The 18,324-nt window shown below is 36.4% G+C and overlaps 1 protein-coding gene across 1 annotated transcript in view; it reads right to left on the bottom strand.

Annotated features, from left to right (window-relative positions):
- The window catches only part of NRP1 (neuropilin 1), a 120,389-nt gene that overhangs the window by 32,343 nt on the left and 69,722 nt on the right, over nucleotides 1–18,324 (bottom strand). Inside the window, 2 exon segments of the mRNA XM_063452624.1 lie at nucleotides 1,077–1,221; nucleotides 2,764–2,919. Coding sequence (XP_063308694.1) covers nucleotides 1,077–1,221; nucleotides 2,764–2,919 — 301 coding nt within the window.

Raw genomic sequence — 18,324 nt, forward strand, 5'->3', positions numbered from 1 at the left:
TGGTTTCAATTCAATACAATTCATAGTTTACTGAATAAACTCTACAAAATATCACGTTTTAATTCAGAATGTCTATATATGGATTGTAAGTTCAACTTATCCTGTATTTGTTTGTCAAATTTTGTATTGTCTCAGATGTATTGTATCATTGTTTTACTTGCACTAACTGTATCCACGTACAGAGCTGTAGAATGCGTTGTCACTTTTTGAAAAAAAAAGTATATAAAGTCATATTATTCAAGATATTACCCACAACTGTAGAGAGTTGTTTACAGTAACCTATCTGTTTGAGCAGTGGTTTTGATTGTTAATACATTAATATGACAGCAATCAGTAATATAATTTTCTAAAGACAGTTTGCAGTGAGTTTGGTGGCTTCTTCAAGGAGACAATGAATTATCTTACAAAAGTTGCAAGGGATACAGCTATGGAAGGGTCCCACATTCTTAGTAGCAGAACAAAACATCTTAGAGGTGCCCTTAATGTGAACACTTGATGTTCAAGGGAAACTCTAAACCTTTCCATAGTCACTACAGCTTATTGTCATGATTATGGTGCAAGAATCCATTAGGTACAAGCCCTCTAGTTTTGTCAAACTGCTTACAATCAGTTCTACAAAATCCAGCCACTCCAAAATTGGATGGGGCAGTTTAGCCAAGTACTTACAGGTCTAGCATTGCTGTCCCCAGTTGGTGTGGATAATGATACAGCAAAATTACTCGTTATCCTAGCGGTAGCAGAGGGCTCTGGTTTTGAGTGTCTTGCTTGTCTTTGCATGCCTTTGAGAATGACAAGGCATCACGAAAGTTGTAGTTTTAAAACATCTGGAGATCTACCTTTTGGGCACCCCCAAAGTGCTGAGTATTGTGGAGAATTGACAAGGCGGTTACATATCTTCGGCCATAGTAACTATTTTGCAAATTCACAAATATCTTGTCATTTGTGTGCGAAATTTTGTGACTAACCGTATTACTAATTTATTGCTTTGATTTTGAATGCATGCTTACCTTTGGCATTTTTATATCAAAGTAATCATGTTTACCTGTTATTAATAAATATAAATATTAAATATTCACCAGTTATTTTGCAGCCGTATACTTCAAATCGCAGTGATATCCCAGTCTCCCACGTTACAGGCCGAATTCTCACAAAACGCGTTAGTACAGGTTTCGGAAATGGCCGATATATCACGTCAATTGGGTTGGTGTTTCCTTCAAACACCTATAGAATAGAAATATAAAAAGTATATTTTATAAATAAATGAGAAACGTTCTTACTTAGGTTATTTTCTCCTTAAATTTGAAATTCACTCTTAATTTACTTTGAATTTTCACCTTAGTGCATAACCCTATAAGAAACAGCTGGGAATTAATTTCAGCCCATCTCATGTCAAGATTGTCCACAAAACTGGAAATTATCCTTATTTTAGAGAGGTCTTTATAATCCTCTATATAACCTCTAGAGGATTTTGTATTGTCCCTTTTGCAGTCTGTTCCAAACACACCTACAGGAGGTACAGCCTATTTTGCAAGCACCTCTCCCTGCCTTTATAGGGGAACATCAGCAAATGGACCTGAAAAACCATCTATGTTACATTTACCCATCAAGGATTATGTAGGACCTTGCAGAAACAAATGATCAGATCTTGGGGACTATCCAAAGGAAGGTAGCACTCAGTCCTTTCCCATTTTATAGCAATTTTGGGACATGGTTGCCTCATTTTGTGCTTGTTTGACCAGAAGGAAAGAGAAGTCACCTAGTCTATTATTTGTTTATTTGTTCCCAGTTATATAAACACTCTAGGCACAAGCTGTAGTAAGTTGTAGTGGTTCTGGGGTAAATCGATTCTGCCCCCGCAGGCTGATCAGTGTAAACGCAGCATTGTCTGTGAATTTCTTCCTTATTTGGATTGGATTGACTGATCATTATTGGATTGACTGATCATTATTGATGATAACGCTAGCGTGTCCCTTCCAAATACATGCAAATCTCAACCACTTGAAAGCAACTTGGTAGAAAGTTTGGATAGAACATCCAGTACCTAAGACCATTGTATTTATAAAAGGTAACATTCTTTCTAAAACTGAAATGAACTATCTGCTGGAAAAAATATAGAAAGACCAGGCAATACATAATGTATTTTGTATTCCAACTCATTTGTTAATTTACAATCACAATCCTATAGTTCAAGGTCACACATTGATGAAGGGTAAAGTTCCACTATTGCGTTCTCTTTTCAAACTTTACTACTAACTTGGGTGATAATTACAAAACTTTTTGGAATTTTGACTAGATTGGCAACTTAGTAACATTATTTACAGTCGCGCAACTATTTATTGATAAAAGGAAATAATGCCTTGAAGCAAGAATTTAAGAAAACACTACTTTTATCACTCCTTCCACCAACATGCATAAATGTGGTAATGAAAAATCCATGTAAGGTAGTTTATATATTGATTTTTACATGAATAGATTTTTTTAGCTGCTCAAGGCTATTCAGTATTTTTATATTTCCTTCTTATTTTACTTGCATGCTGTATACGGGTCTCTTAAGTCCTTTAAAATTGCAAAAGCTCATTTGGGGAACATTCAATCTACGTCTGGAGATCTATTAAAACAGCAGAGAGAGCTACGTTCAATACAAACTTTCATGACATTTTAATATTTGTTGTTATCATAAAAAAAAAACCGTGGAAAACGCTATTATTTTTAATTTACTTAAGGGGAAAAAAGTTATATGTTATGCAGGACGTTGACTCTTACCAGAGGTTTATTCCCATCCTTTAGTGTAATCCAGTCTTCTCCGTTAGAGCTAATATCAACTTTGTACGATTTTATGTAATATTTTTTCCTAGTTTCCTTAGAGACGGCTCCCTGGGTCCCAATTCCAGAGACAAAGCGGAGAAGACCCAGATCTACCTGTGTATTGTAAAAAAGAGAGGACACGTTATTTAAAGGGCACTCACATGTTAAAATAAACAGTGTTCACTTATTTTTTCTTGTTGTAATAAGTTGTAATATCTCTAAAGCCTTCCACTCAGGATGTTAAAAAAATCTTCCTCTTTTTTTTCTCTGACCTGGGCTAACCTCGGCCATTAATTAAATCTCACAGTAGGTGCAGCTAATTAGCATTTTGATAGTGCTACCAGGAAGATATACCAATGATTGCAAACTGCTTCATTTACACAGCAACTGCCTTAAAATATGACACATTAGCAAAGAAAGAAGTATGACAACATAATGTCTGAATTATGGAAATAATTTGAATATGTTAAAAAAAAGGCATAAAATGAAATAAAAATAAGACAGATCTAGACACCTGAACAAAAAATGGCAAATTCTATTATAATACTTAGTTGGACACACACACAATCTATAAAGAAAAATACTACAGCATTGGAATTGTGATACAATTTTTTGTAATTACCAACTCCTGTGCATTTCGTGTTAAAGCATCGTGTTCCCTATATTTTAACTTTACTCTAAACCTGATTATTTACATTGATTTATTTCTATAATTATATCAAATATGTATAAATATAAATGTGTATTGCCCAACTGAAATCGAAAGTAGCGTATACAGTATACCAGCAGATGACTTCAGTTCTCTTCAATATACAATATTACACTCAAGATAATTGCTTACAGCTGTAAGAGAGACACATGGCAGTATATTACGTTTGATATCTAGACCAGATTAATTTAGGACCAAACTGCAATTTGGGCCAATTGGGTGAACGATCAAATTCCCAAAGTCCTTGTCAAAATTTACCAAAGTTATGGACTAAATGAATCATGCAATGCCAAACATGTCCGAACCATGCATTGCCAAACGTGTCCGAACCATGCAACGCCAAATGTGTCCGTACCATGCAATGCCAAACGTGTCTATACCATGCAATGCCAAATGTGTCCGTATCATGCAATGCCAATCGTGTCTGTACCATGCAATGCCAAACGTGTCCGAACCATGCAATGCCAAACGTGTCCGTACCATGCAATGCCAAACGTGTCTGTACCATTGTCACGTCCTGCTCTGTTCTGTGAAGATGTCTGGCCTTGGCTTCTAGTATCCAGTACTCTTATTTCAATTCTTGTTTAGTTTTTCTTGTTTTTTTTGGTTTTCTATTCTATGTCTGGTTTTCTTTATGCTCGGATTTCTGGGTTCATTCCTGTAATCCATCCCTGGGATTCCCAGTCTCCAGGTTTCATTTAAATGTTTGTTTTATGTTGCCACACCCGTTTGTTTTCCATCATTCACTCTGTTTCAGTGTTCCTGCAGGCAGCTCCTCAAGGCTTCTGCCCTTTCTTGCAGGTAAGTACTATATATGTCTTTTGGTTGTTTTAGCATACATTCGGAAGTGTAGGACCTGCCAGATATGGGGTACATTGGCGTTGTTGGCAGGCTTATGCAATGTATGATCATATAGTGTGACTAAATCCCCATAATTTCCATATGTAGTACTTAGTTATTTCTCCTCTTGTTTTGCCTATGTTATCTTGTCTTGTTTTAGTGTGTATACCCAGTCCATGTACAGTCCTCTCCAGTTGTGCCCATGTTATGTTCATGTTTTCCTCATGTCTTGTGTATATGTTCTGGGTTTAGCTTACTATCCTTCACTGGTTCTGGGTTCTATTAGTTCTATCTTGTTTTCATGTTTGGTGTCTATCTCTAGTCTTGCCTTGTTTCTAGTACTGGATACAATCCTGCTGCAGAGCCTCCCTATTCAGCTCCTGGAAGGTCTGCTTAATTTCCAAGCTCCTAGTTCCTGGTATCCGCTTAAGCTGATTCAGGGTCTTGGTATGTGGCTGCACAAACGCTGGTGCTCAACACCAGGGGGTGTGCGGTTACCCTGCACCAGACCCTGCTAATCCACCTCCACACTGTGACTCCTACTCTGAACATCAGGCATACTGGGTCCCGGTCTTGCACCGCCGCCCGGATAGTGTCTGGGTCCCGGGCACCGGACCGCCACCCTGACAACCATGCAATGCCAAACGTGTCCGTACCATGCAATGCCAAATGTGTCCGAATCATGCATTGCCAATCATGTACGAACCATGCCATGCCAAACATGTCCGAACCATGCATTGCCAAACATGTCCAAACCATGCAATGCCAAACATGTCCAAACCATGCATTGCCAAACATGTCCAAACCATGCAATGCCAAACATGTCCGAACCATGCATTGCCAAACATGTCCAAACCATGCAATGCCAAACATGTCCAAACCATGCATTGCCAAACATGTCTGAACCATGCAATGCCAAACATGTCCAAACCATGCAATGCCAAACAATTCGAGCCTTATTGCTTTTGGTCTGAACCTACATCCGACTGAATTTCGGCTGTCCGTGTACATGTCTATTAGTTTTCATATTTGTAATGCATGAGTAGCAAATTCCAACCTAGCCTACACCTTTAAACTACTTTAAGAAATTAACAGCTAGCTTCCGACTTCTGTTATTATCCTTTTATTATTTATTATAGTGCTCTTCAAACTACAGAGAAAACATGAACTGGGAATTCTAGCATTAATTGGCAAAGAAGATCATATATACTGGTATTCCTTTAAGAGGTATTTTCTTTATGCCATGACTATAAGTTAACGACTATTGGTTGGAATAACGACTATTGGCTTTTCTTTGTGTCACGTGACTAGACGTAAGAATTAATCTAACACTGGGGGAAAAAAAATCTGAATATTGTAAAATGAGAAATGATTAAAGAGCTGCCTTCGTGTTGGATTTGGCTTTCCTATGGAGATAATTTTCCTAATGATTTATTTTTACTTCTAAATATATTTATTAAAGTGGATGAAGCGGCACCTTTAATCTCCATACCATGATGCATTTAATTAATAGAATTTCCATTAATGATGTATCCTTTACTGGCTCGTGCTTCCCTTAATTAAAAATATATTTAATAGTATGTTCATTATTTTCTTTTTCTACTAAAAACATATGTCCTTAATGAATCAATATCAGAAAACCAACTTTGAGTAGTGTGCAGTTCTGAATTAAAATGGAGCAGAGCATTTTAGACTTGTTCAAATAAAAGCGACATAAAGAAACCAAATGCACTGCAAACCCTTATCTCTGAAGTGATTTTAAAGTGTTCTGCAGGCCTTGTGCTCATCCCAAGCACTTGACAGGTTGAAGGGCTCTTCAAAATCTCATCCTCCAATATTGCTCTTCGTAGTTATAGCTGTGCATTACCTCAGGTATGATTAGAAGTAATGGCTGATAGAGACAGGTTAAAAGATACAAAGTATCACAGATACCACAAGATGATTGTGTAGCAAAAAACGGGTGAACGGTAACAGTGTAAAAAAACAAGAGAAACTCCCCAAAACACAAAGACAGTTTATGGCTTCTTTTGCTTATATTTTTTCTTTTTATTCCCAGTAGCCGTAAATGTCATCTATGTCTACTCTCTTTCAGCTTCAGAGAAACAAAAAAAAAACACTACGTTAAATCATTCTTATAGATTCTATAAAAGTCAGACATCCACAATGTATCCCTAGAAACATCCGTTTCAATCGACTGAGATGTTGTAGCTTCGCACATTCTGCAGCATGTGCGATGGTACCAGCTGCACTGCAGGAATGTCACGCCTCGGTTCCAACAAGAACTGAGTACCCAAGGTCCATGTTGGTGTCCCTTAGCGCCTGGGAATCTGCTGAGTTTACCCCTAACTTTTTTTAAAAATCTAGATAAATTTCTGAAATCAATCGACACTGCTGGACCAATAAGGCTTTCATCAAGCACGGTGAACTTATTGCTGTTATAATTGGGGATAATTACAGTGGGGTTCATAATTATTTGGACAGATATATCTTTTGTAAGTGTCCCTGAGTAAATGCTGTTGCTATCTCTCTGTCTCTTTGCATTACAGCTTCAAACATGAAGAATGCATAGAAATGGCACTCAATGCACACTGACTTCACAAAATTCTGAACATTTATTAACAGGGACCCAAGTAATGTAGGTACCATTCTCATGGCTACTCATCTGCTATCATAAACTTAACTTGAATACCCATTCTTAAACAGTAATCAAACAAGCATTTAAATGAAATTGAAAGAAAACATACCTTCTCAACACTCATTTTTGGAAAGCAGTCAAACTACGACGAGCATCTTATTATCAGCAGTGTCTCAAGGCTTGGGTGAATGTAATATAACTATTCCAGCCCATCGGTACTCTCTAAAATAGCATGGGCACCTAATTTTGTGTCTCGACCCATGGACTGACAATTTGTTGTGGAGAAGGAAACTATCAAGGGTTCTACAATAACTTTGATGATCTTGAGAATTTAGTCTCTCTGTGTGAAGGCGGACCTGGTGATATTTTGACCCAGTTGTATGACCAGTGGAGGCTGGTCCATAGGGGCAGGTGGAGAGGGTTACCCCAATTTTTTGTTGCTAAAATAAATAAATAAGTAAGGCATTGTAAGGACTACTGATAAGTCAGTGCTAGAAAAAAGTTTTTGTTGGCCATGAATATATCTCAGTCTCCATTCTCCCCTCTACTGATGACTGAAGATGCAGCTGGTGGTGGGTATGGCATCTCATGGGGTTAATGGATAGAATAGGACAATAATAATAATAATAATAATAATAATAATAATAATAATAATAATAATAAAAACCCATCAAGTTAGGGCAAACACAGCATGACCATCTTTAAATTTAACACGCCAGCAGTAGGGATGACAACTTTCTCCTAATCAAATCGAGACTGCTGGTACAGTCCTCATTACTATTTCTTGTTTGTATGACTTACTGGATCTTTAGGAGTTACTTTCATCATCTGGGTGTGGTGATCCCCCGACTTGCTCTATACACCCCAAGTTCTAGGAACCTTGACTTATTACATTAAGGAAATGAACCCTATACTTTGTTTCAGCTCTTCTGCATGAAAATTGTCCATCACAAGAATTAATATATATTGAGCCAATATTAACTGTGTATATTTTTTGTATTGATTGGAAACCGAGATCAAATCGAAGGTCGTCTAATTCAAACTAGCATTAAACGGAATAACTGGCAAACATTCGTACTATGATAAACTGCGTAAATCAAAAAGGGAATCTAAAAGTAAAAAAAAGAAAAAACAGGCTCTTTTCTCAGGAATTTGGCAGACATTCAAGGTTCACATGGAAACCAGAAAAACTAATTATGCAGAAATTACAGATTTTTTTTTCCTAGTTAATATTTCTTAAAATTCCATCAGTGATAACGGCCTATACAGCTCCCTTGTGATCTCCCACATTAAGTACCATAAATTACATCACACTTTTTAATTCTCCTTGGATTAAATTAGCAACATATTGTGCAAACATTTACATGCCAGCGTGTGTAAAGTTATTATACCATGGCCTTCGGTTATAGAAAGGAAATGGTGCAAAATAAGTCCTTTGAGAAAAAAAGCGTTGTTTTTTTTTTTTGTTTTACTAGAAGTGTTGTATGGTTTGCAGTGTAGCATTATTCTACATTCTTATTCATAAACAAATCAATATCATCATTTAAACTGCTTTTGTGGTGACTGGCAATTTTTCATGGCATATTTAAACGTATCTCATTATACTTTTTGAGAAGAGAAATTATATTTATTATGGATTTGCATTCAAAGGATACATGTTTGCTAGTATTTATTCATGGTTGTTAGTGTTTCATCAGGTATAATGCATTAAAATTGATCTAATTTATGAGCCCAGGGGCATAAAAACAATACAATACAGTCATAAAGTTGTATATTTAAAACACTTATTCAGTATAAATTGCCAGTTATTTCACTTACAATACAACTGTATACCGTATATAAAGAGGTAGGCCGTTCTGTATATTAAGCTTGCGACATGAAACATCTGTTAATATTTTCCCAATTACACTTGAAAATTTTAACTTTTTTTTATGGGGTACAAGACTAATGTGATTTTCGTACTCAGGGTAATAGGAGTTTTAGATTGGCGGCAGCAAAAGGGCCTCAGTTACCCACTGAACAGACTGAAGATTCAATTCTGCTAATAGAGTCCCAAGAAAACGTCCCCCAAAATTACAAACAAGTCCATTGCGTATTATAATAGAACCAATGCCTCACGCTGTGCGGCTAATTCAATCCGTATTCCCACCTCATTTGAATTCAGCTGTTTTCTAATCTCAGCATCCGTAACAGGGGCTCAAACTGAATAAGTGACAAACCTAACAAGCTCATTAAGATCCCCCTTTATTTATTGCTTTAATTTTAATTACTGGTGTAGATCTCATCTCCACTTTCCCAGACCATAGATTCGCGTAATACAATTATCATTAAACACAAAATGTTGGCAACCTTTCACCCAACGCTGCTTGAAGCTACCAAAATGCAATAGACTAGTTTGTAGGCCATCTTGTTCCAGCCTAGTGCGTAAATATCAAAGAGGGAGAGATGGGCACAGCAAATTAATCGACAATATTCTAACATAATAATTTAGAAAATTAAAACAGCTTTTCTGGGAGCCTCATTGTCCTGTACAAGCCTATCCACCACGATTGGGAATATAGTATCGTACCTTGTCTTGTCCCAGTTGTGATTGGACTACATTTCCAATAATTTTTTTCTTAGAGAAGAAAATTATGGGCAACATCCACAAAAGGGGGAATAGTGGATACCTTGGAGTTAAAACCCAACCCTTATGCCAAATTGGTATTGGTGTAAATGTTCTTGTTTTTTCTTCTGATATGCCCATAGTGAGGGCTAAAAATACAAATTTGCAAGATGAGGGTAAGAATAACTTTCTAGGGTTTGACAGATACCCAAACCTAGTCAATAGGGATTAAACATCTACCAAGTCCCAAGTTCTGACATCTGCCAGGCTCTGGTTAAGTGGGGAACACTATAGAAAGACATACTGTGTGGCTCCGATAAGGTTTGTCGCAAATTTTCATTGTTAAAATACTTAAACAAAAACATCTCAGAGTTATTTGTGAAATATGAAATTTATCAAACTCTGAGCACAACCTGAAACGATTTGGGATTCTTTACTTATATTTTTTAAGCCTTTGTGAGCATTCCTAGCAGATCTGTTTTAGATTAAATCAACCCTGCAGATTTATGGAACAAATGGACTTAATTTAAAGCACACTCAGTGCATTTTATTTATAAAACCATTCCCATTAACTGAATTTGCAATTTTGCTAAACTAGAGCAATATTTATACACCAGTTTAATACAGTGCCTCTCATTGGACCGTGTTATCTTGATTTCGATTTCGAGTAGTAACTGTTAAAACATTATGCACTATTCCGCATTCCAGGGGTTTTATTGGGTATAGATACTATACGGTTTGTTCTAAAACTGGAAATATATTCCGTTATAAAACAGAAACAGCGTTGATTAAAACAAACATAATTCTGCCTATTCTAATATATAACTAACCTTGCAGAAATATAAAAAATATATATCAAAGCACCTTAACTGCCTGCTGTTTTTTGAGTGCGTCATTCCTTTTTGTGTAACCTTTAATTGCTGACCAGTTGTCTAACTCAAGCAATTCATTACAAATGGCAGACAAGTGGCAGCAATTTTTAGCAAAATCTCAGCTATTGTGTTCAATTAGTACCATAAAAATAATATCCAGCCATTAAGAACCAGGAAGTGGTTGGTCACGCAGACAGCTATTAAGGGAGCACATCAGATATTTAATCACACTTACCTCTTTAACCATTTCAAAGCATTGAAGAAAGAGCTATAAATTTGGTGACCATAACTCTTTAAGCAGGGGAGCCATTATTCCAATGTAGCACTAAAGCATACATTTTCCATTGGGAAAGAAAAAGGGCTTAGTGATCACCCCCTAGATATTCTATATGTTCCTAAAATCTTTGAAATTTTTTTTTTAAAATTTAAAAAAATTACATGCAAAACGAAAAAAATACCATAAATGATTACTACCAAAATGTAGTCAGGAGGGGATAACGTGTAGGCAACCTTCGGCACTCCAGATGTTTTGGACTACAGTTTAGATGATGCTTTGCCAGCATTATGGCAGTAATAGCATTCTGGGAGATGCAGTCCACAATATCTGGAGTTCCAAAGGTTGCCTATCAACTAGTCTATTAATGTTATGGAAAAGCAGAATTGTTTATGTCCCTGTGTCTTTGTATTTTTTAAGGATGATGGGCTACTGGAATTTCTAGTTCTGCATTTATGAATCAGTAAATGAAGTCTGGATACAAAAAAAAAAAAAATACAGGATAGAAAAACATATGTGATTTGCAGAGCAAGTCAAGAGTACGGGAGTAATTCATATGTGTCATGCAAGACGTGCAATGTCTGATTTAATTTAGAACCTCTCTCCCAAATTAAATGTTGAGTGTATTGACCGGAGGATAATTGTCAAATCTCAATGCGCTCAGGTCTTTCGAGAAGTCTCACGCATTTGAAAAAATAATTACAATAATTCAGTTATAAAAGGAAAATGTCTACAGCTGCTTGAAAATATGCAAGTGATCTTTAGAAACGCATATACCATCACACTTATAATTCCGATCTAATGTAATATGTTGCATACCATGTAGATAGACAGATGATAGACAGATAGACAAAAAAACAGATGATATATATATAAAGAGATGATAGATAGATAGATAGATAGATAGACAGACATACAGTTGATAGATTAATGGATATATATATATATGTGTGTGTAATAATGCAATGTTTAGCTTTTTATTCATCTTATTAATTCTTACTTATAAAATAAATATTTTTTAATCATTTGTGTTCTTTCGCTTACAAATATTTTCAGCCACATATATAGTTTAGTAAAATAGAGGTTCAACCTTCATAATGCACATGTCAACTATTGGTGCAACTAACCGGATGTGATTTGTAACGCTGACGAGGAAACTTCTCTATAACTGACTTAATTTCTTAAAGCAAATTAGAGTTATAACTAACTGCAAAGTCTGTTTTTACTACTTTAGTCCGTCACGAAGGTACTTAACAAGAACGCTTATTTATTTTATTCCCTCCAATCACCACCAAGTGATAGTAGTGGCCATGGGGAGACATCCATTTTGTTTGGTTAAGAAGACAGCTCTGCATTCTACTCTGACGATCTCATCAGAACCTCACTGTTTCCATTGAAAAGTATACACATAACGTCTTTGCTGATGAGTGGCTGAATAAGAGGGATGCATTGGGTATCTAGGTTACAGATCGGGCATTATAGCTCACTGAACTTGCATTGGGTTTGTAGTTATAAAGAGTTGTAGAAAGTCGTGTGAGAATAAAACACAGCAACATCAACAAGACGGTCACTGAATTCTTCATCAACCAGAAGTGCTGGCATGGCAATCCAAGGTCAAAAATAATACTGTATTGGAAATCAGCCAGACAGGTTCTTGGCGCGTGTCATATTCAAACTACCCCAATTAACTTTGGCTAGGTAAATTAAGTCACAGAACGGTGAGAGAATGTGTGAAACTCTCAGTAGTTTGAAAAAATGCCAGATATACGATACAATCCTGTATTAAATAATACCCTCCAAAGCGGTGCTTAATAAGATTTTAAGTTTGGTGACATTCAGTACAGCTTACTAGTAATATTCTGGTCGTTGGCTATAATTAGCTTAAATGTCCCCAGCAAGGGATTAGAGTGACAAGCTCGAAGGAACACTGAGAGAAATGCAGATTACTACTGATGATTACACAACTTTAGCTTTGCATTCAGGGTCTCAGTGGCATTCTCAGCTATATTCTTCGATTCTAGAACTTGTCTCCTTCAAGTTCTGTTTTGAAGTTCCATGCTGATTTAATGTTTTGGCTGATGCATTTCACATTTGTACATCGTACCTGATGAAGGTTTCTACAAAGCTTGGCTAAGTGAGGTTCCCTCAAAGATTATATGGTTGTTAGATACGGACAGTGTGAGAGATCATTACTCAATCTCCACCAAACTTGGCAGTTGGCCCTATTAAATCAGATCAGCAATGTTTCCCTGACACCCTCCAAGCTTCGATTTAGAAGTTGAAGAGCGATTCATCATTACAGAACCTGTATTTCCACTGTTCTAGAAATCAACGTTTGTGACTTTACATTCCATCCAATGCTTTGAGCATAGTGAGCCTTGTCTTGTTTGTTGATTACTCAACCCTGGAAATAAATTTTTTTACAAAGCTCCTAGTTATATATCCATGTCCTGATGTTATTTGTAAATGCAGTTTAGTACTTTTTAGTAAGTGATCCAGTGGAAGACAGATGATTTATATAAGCTTTTTACGTCGTTATGATTGGTGGTCCTCTTCTATGACCTTAGGTGGCCAATAACTTCAAACCCAAGCTGTTTTGCTCTTACTGGGTTCTTTACTAAGTGAGAATTGTTAGATATTCAATTAGAATTCAAAGTGAATTTTTAAATTTAAGGCTAAAAAACCTAAGCTAGAAGCATGGCTGACTGGGAGAATTTAATCAAGTTCAGTTATTTTTGCCTTTAATTTAAAATTCCCAACGAATTCCCAACAATTCTCGCTTTAGTGAATATCCCTGGTAGACATTCAGACTTAATACAACAGCACTTACAATTACTGCCATTGTTTTTGGTCGATATATTGTGACATTACATATACCACTTGACACCATATCAATGGGGGTGCCTGAAGCACCCAAACCCACTAATTCTAAGGGTGATCACATACTTTGCCCAAGTACTGTAATCATGGTAAACTATACATAAAATGAACGAGATGGCAGGCTGCAGAGATGGACAATAGGGTGCCAAATGTCAGAAAAAATGCTATGTTTTTTAAGCCAATATGTCCTTGAAAGCCACTTTAGGTATGGCCATTAAAAAGTCCACTAAAGCTGGGACAATGCTCTCCTGAAAACATTCTTTGACTTTTCTTCTGAAATTACTATTTTAGAACAAAGGTACTAAGTTTAGTAAGTAACCAAAGCCTTAAAGGAAACATGTAACGGCAGGAGTTTTGTTTCTTATAATGTAAATACAAAAAGTTTCCCATTAAAAGTACAACTAGATGAACTCAGGTCAATAGACACAAAAGAGCTTCAGGAAATAAAAAAAATATATCCAATTTAATAACATTAAAATATAATGACATGTAACAGATCTAGATATCACGCTGCTCCCAGATTTAATTGTGCCATAAAACTCACATCACATGAATGAATCCTTACAGCAATTGAAGTATGTCATAATTAAACATGTTCCTATTGATTTGCTTCGAACTAGTCTGGTGCTGAGCTTTTCATTAAACTCAGCATCTTACATCCAAAACACTGGTGTACATTCTGTCTTGAGCATACATATGAGCAATGAATGGATCTTCTACACAAAACCGGCATTGGAAGACGTTAAGAAAATAGTCACAAAAGAGACGAAATTAGATGTACGAAACCCAAACAGCTTTGGTGTTGTCAGTAAGAAGCCAAATGTATAGGCACAATACGTTCAAAGAATCAGAAGCCTAGAAGATTAAAAATGGAATGTGTTCCTGACAGATTAAAAGAGACAGTGCTTGCGGGGCTGTATGTCTTGCATATGGATTCTTTCTACACTTTTATGCCTTTGTGTTGTTTCCCTCCATGTATAAATCAGAAGCATCTTAAGGAAACAAAAAATATTTAATTCAGATGGAGCCTTTGAACTTCCATTGCATCTGGTTCTCTTTGAATAATGAAATCTGTTTTAGTTGTAAAATATTGGCAAGAATGAAACCCAGTGAGATGAAAACAAAAGAAACTCAGTTTTGCAGGTTGAGAAACACTAAGAAAAAAAAAACCCATAAAAAATATAAATAAATAAAATAATTATATGAAACACCACTAAGATCTTTAGACTGAAGAAGAGTAAGAACAAATACTCATTGTCAAAGTCACAATTGCAACTGGAGACTATTTGGAGAATCAGAGCTCATGGGATACACAATAGCAGTGTCTGTCATTGAAAGGAAATGTTTTGACATACTATAGGAAATAAGTTTTAGAGTCATTTTCAGAAGCGTGGTGCGCTGATGTCTGAGGGTATGCCAGAACATCGGGGGGAGGAGGGGAATGGGCTTTTGAGGAAACCAATTTAAGATTGCGTCTTTGAGACAGCGGATAATAACATGGGTGCCACTTTTCTGCCTATTAGCTGAACATATAATTTCACGAAACGTGAAATGACATTTAAAGTCATTCCAAGAATTTGTGACGGCAACACAGTGGTAGCAAAGACCATAAAACACCCCCATGATCGTAAATAATGCATTCAATTAACCAGTTCTGTGCCAGAAGGACAATGAAGGCATTGGGATGGAGAAGACTGAAACCCTTCAAAAGATTGACTTCAGATGTAAAAACCACACTGTCATATGTGCTCCTATTGTTAATAACATATTTCTCTACATTCTATGCAGCATACATATCTAGACCAATAAAGTCTAACCTTGACCCTTCAGGCATTTGTGAACAACATCTCAATGACGCTCAAATAGTTAGTGCTAGCCAAATATATGCCACATATCTAGAGGGGAAAACGAGAGTTAATAGAGTACTATTGTCTTACGGATCTTAGAGGACTATACTTAAAGGGTTACCTTGACCACCATTGTGCGTTCTACGGTGCGTCAGTGTGTGGACAACCTGGTATTAATGAGTGTGATAAGTGAAGATTCATAGTGTCTTATCATTTTAAAGACAGGACAGGACAGAGTTGGAATCGATTGAAAAGTTAACATGTTAAAATGTGTCTAGTCTTCCAATACACTATGTAACATTATGTCACGGCATGTGGACGATGGCCTGTTCATATCTCCTTTCTATTGCGTGTAATTTTCAGCACTTGTGATTCACCTGTTTCTAATAGAAATAAAACCTCTGACAACCAATTTACATTCCAATATCTTTAAAGCCTGTGCAATATGAGACGCATAGCTTTGGCATTAAACGTAATTACAATTTAATTACCAGATTGGAAAAAACATGTTATCTCTACCACTTTATTAAAAATACCCAACAAAATTTATCCTAACTAGATTATTTTGTTCGTGTAATTTAATTTATACTGAGAGATTCAGCATCTAGATTGCCATTTCTACTCCGTACGGGGAGTGCCGAAAGAACTACTGGGGAAAATTCATGGATAGACAGATAGATAGATAGATAGATAGATACATAGATTATAGATAGATAGATAGAAAGGATATAGGCAGATAGACAGACAATGATAAATAGATAGATAGATAGATATATAGATAATAGAATGTAGGCAGACAGACAAAAGGATAGCTAGATAGATAGACAGATAGATAGATAGATAGACAGATAGATAGATAGATAGATACATAGATTATAGATAGATAGATAGAAAGGATATAGGCAGATAGACAGACAATGATAAATAGATAGATAGATAGATATATAGATAATAGAATGTAGGCAGACAGACAAAAGGATAGCTAGATAGACAGATAGATAGATAGATAGATAGATAGATAGACAGATAGATAGATAGACAGATAGATGATAGATAGATGGATACATAGATTGCCAAAGAGACACATAAGATAGAAAGATAGATAGGCAGACAGCAAACAAATAAACAGATATACTGTTGAACAGACAGACAGATGGAAGATAGCGAGAGAAACTTTAGACTCCTCTGTGAAGGCCTACGACAGTAGAGTGGCTTATCTACTAATCAATGAATGTATTTTTGGATTTCGACATAGAGTAATTGGCACAGATAATCTGAATTTTACCTGAGAAAGCTTTAACTCTTAGTACTTGTAGATATGTGATCAATTTACCAAGTTAATTGATATTTTACAAACCAGAGATCATTGTGTCCACTGGGCAGGGACGGTTTAAAAGTGAATCCCTACCTATGGAACTTCTGTTTCTCACGGATCAGGATCGTTTAAGATCTGTTTTTTGTTACAGCCACATATGATATCTCAGACTGTGCGTGTGTGCGTGACACAGCTCACACATATTACGCAACAATCTTCCCACATTTGCTGAAAAGGGATTTGATCAATTTAAATATTTTATCTTCTTTTATGTAAAGACTTCAGCTAAACATTCGAACCGAAGCCAAGTTAAGAAATTGTTCTATAAAATCATATATTTTAATGAACAACACTTGTGTGCTCATTCCAACATGTCCAAAGTAACAGCACATATTGTTCATCTTGATTATTTTGGACATCTATTTTTATCTTTAAAACATAGAAACGTGATATGTATTCCTTCAATCGCCATGATTGTTTCATTAGAGGCACGGACTGTGGATGAACTACAATTCCCGTGACCTATCACTAGTCTGTATGCCACAACCATAGCTCTCATTAATGGGTGGAGAGAGTCTAGGATTTGGGGAACCTGGCTTGTGAAAGATACACACATACTACTTGCTAGTTAAATGAGCACTTCAAGCACCATAACTACTATGTAGTAGTAATAGTATTAGGAATGCCCTGGTTTCCCCCACCCGTAAGTAGTCCAACCATTTGCTATTAGTTTGGCAAATTACCTGGGGACTACCGGGCACTGGTCACATCCTCTATTGCGAGTCAGAAGCTCATGAGTGGAGCTTTGATTAGCCCTCCTGTGTGAAACGTTTCTGTACAGGGTCAGCTCATTGGCTGAGAGCACCATCTGATTACTCGTAGCGAATGAGCCAAGCCCTGCACCTCCAGGCTGAGCTCAATGTAGAGAGCCCCCGGCTCTCACGGAGGAGGTAAACAGTTCTCCCGGCAGTCACAAAATTAGTTGTCAAAATGTTAGCAAACCGTTTGACCTCTAACATGAGGTGGCTCCAGGGCACTTCTGTCATTATACCCAAAAGCAGTTCAATGTAGTGGTTATGGTGCCTGGAATATTTCTTTAGCAGGCCTTGAGCATGTTTGAAACAATTAAAATAATCAAAAGGCAATAAAGTGCTGCATAAACGATTGCATGTGTATTTTTCAAGTAAAGTTAAAATGTAGTTTTTCTCTGGATAAACACCCTAATAAAATATTCTAAGCATGTGTGGAATGAGTGGGATGCAGGGATCATAAAAAACCCCAAAACACAGCTATTTTAGCTTTTTTTCTCCACGATGCAAATTCTACAATTATTTGTATATTTCTTTTACATGTATTCCTTGCTAATGAAGAAGTATGCCTGGTATTTCTTGGTATTTCTTTTACAGTTCTTATATCTACTGTACACGCATGTCCACATTCAAACTGTTAGGAAAAGGAACGTTTGCGAGTATCCAATCTATGCTCTTCACCCTTACGGCATCAATCATCATCATTATAGTGTCCTGATCTTTTATACATTAG

The sequence above is a fragment of the Pelobates fuscus genome, chromosome 4, assembly GCF_036172605.1.
Source record: "Pelobates fuscus isolate aPelFus1 chromosome 4, aPelFus1.pri, whole genome shotgun sequence".
In the NCBI taxonomy this organism is placed as follows: Eukaryota; Metazoa; Chordata; class Amphibia; order Anura; family Pelobatidae; genus Pelobates; species Pelobates fuscus.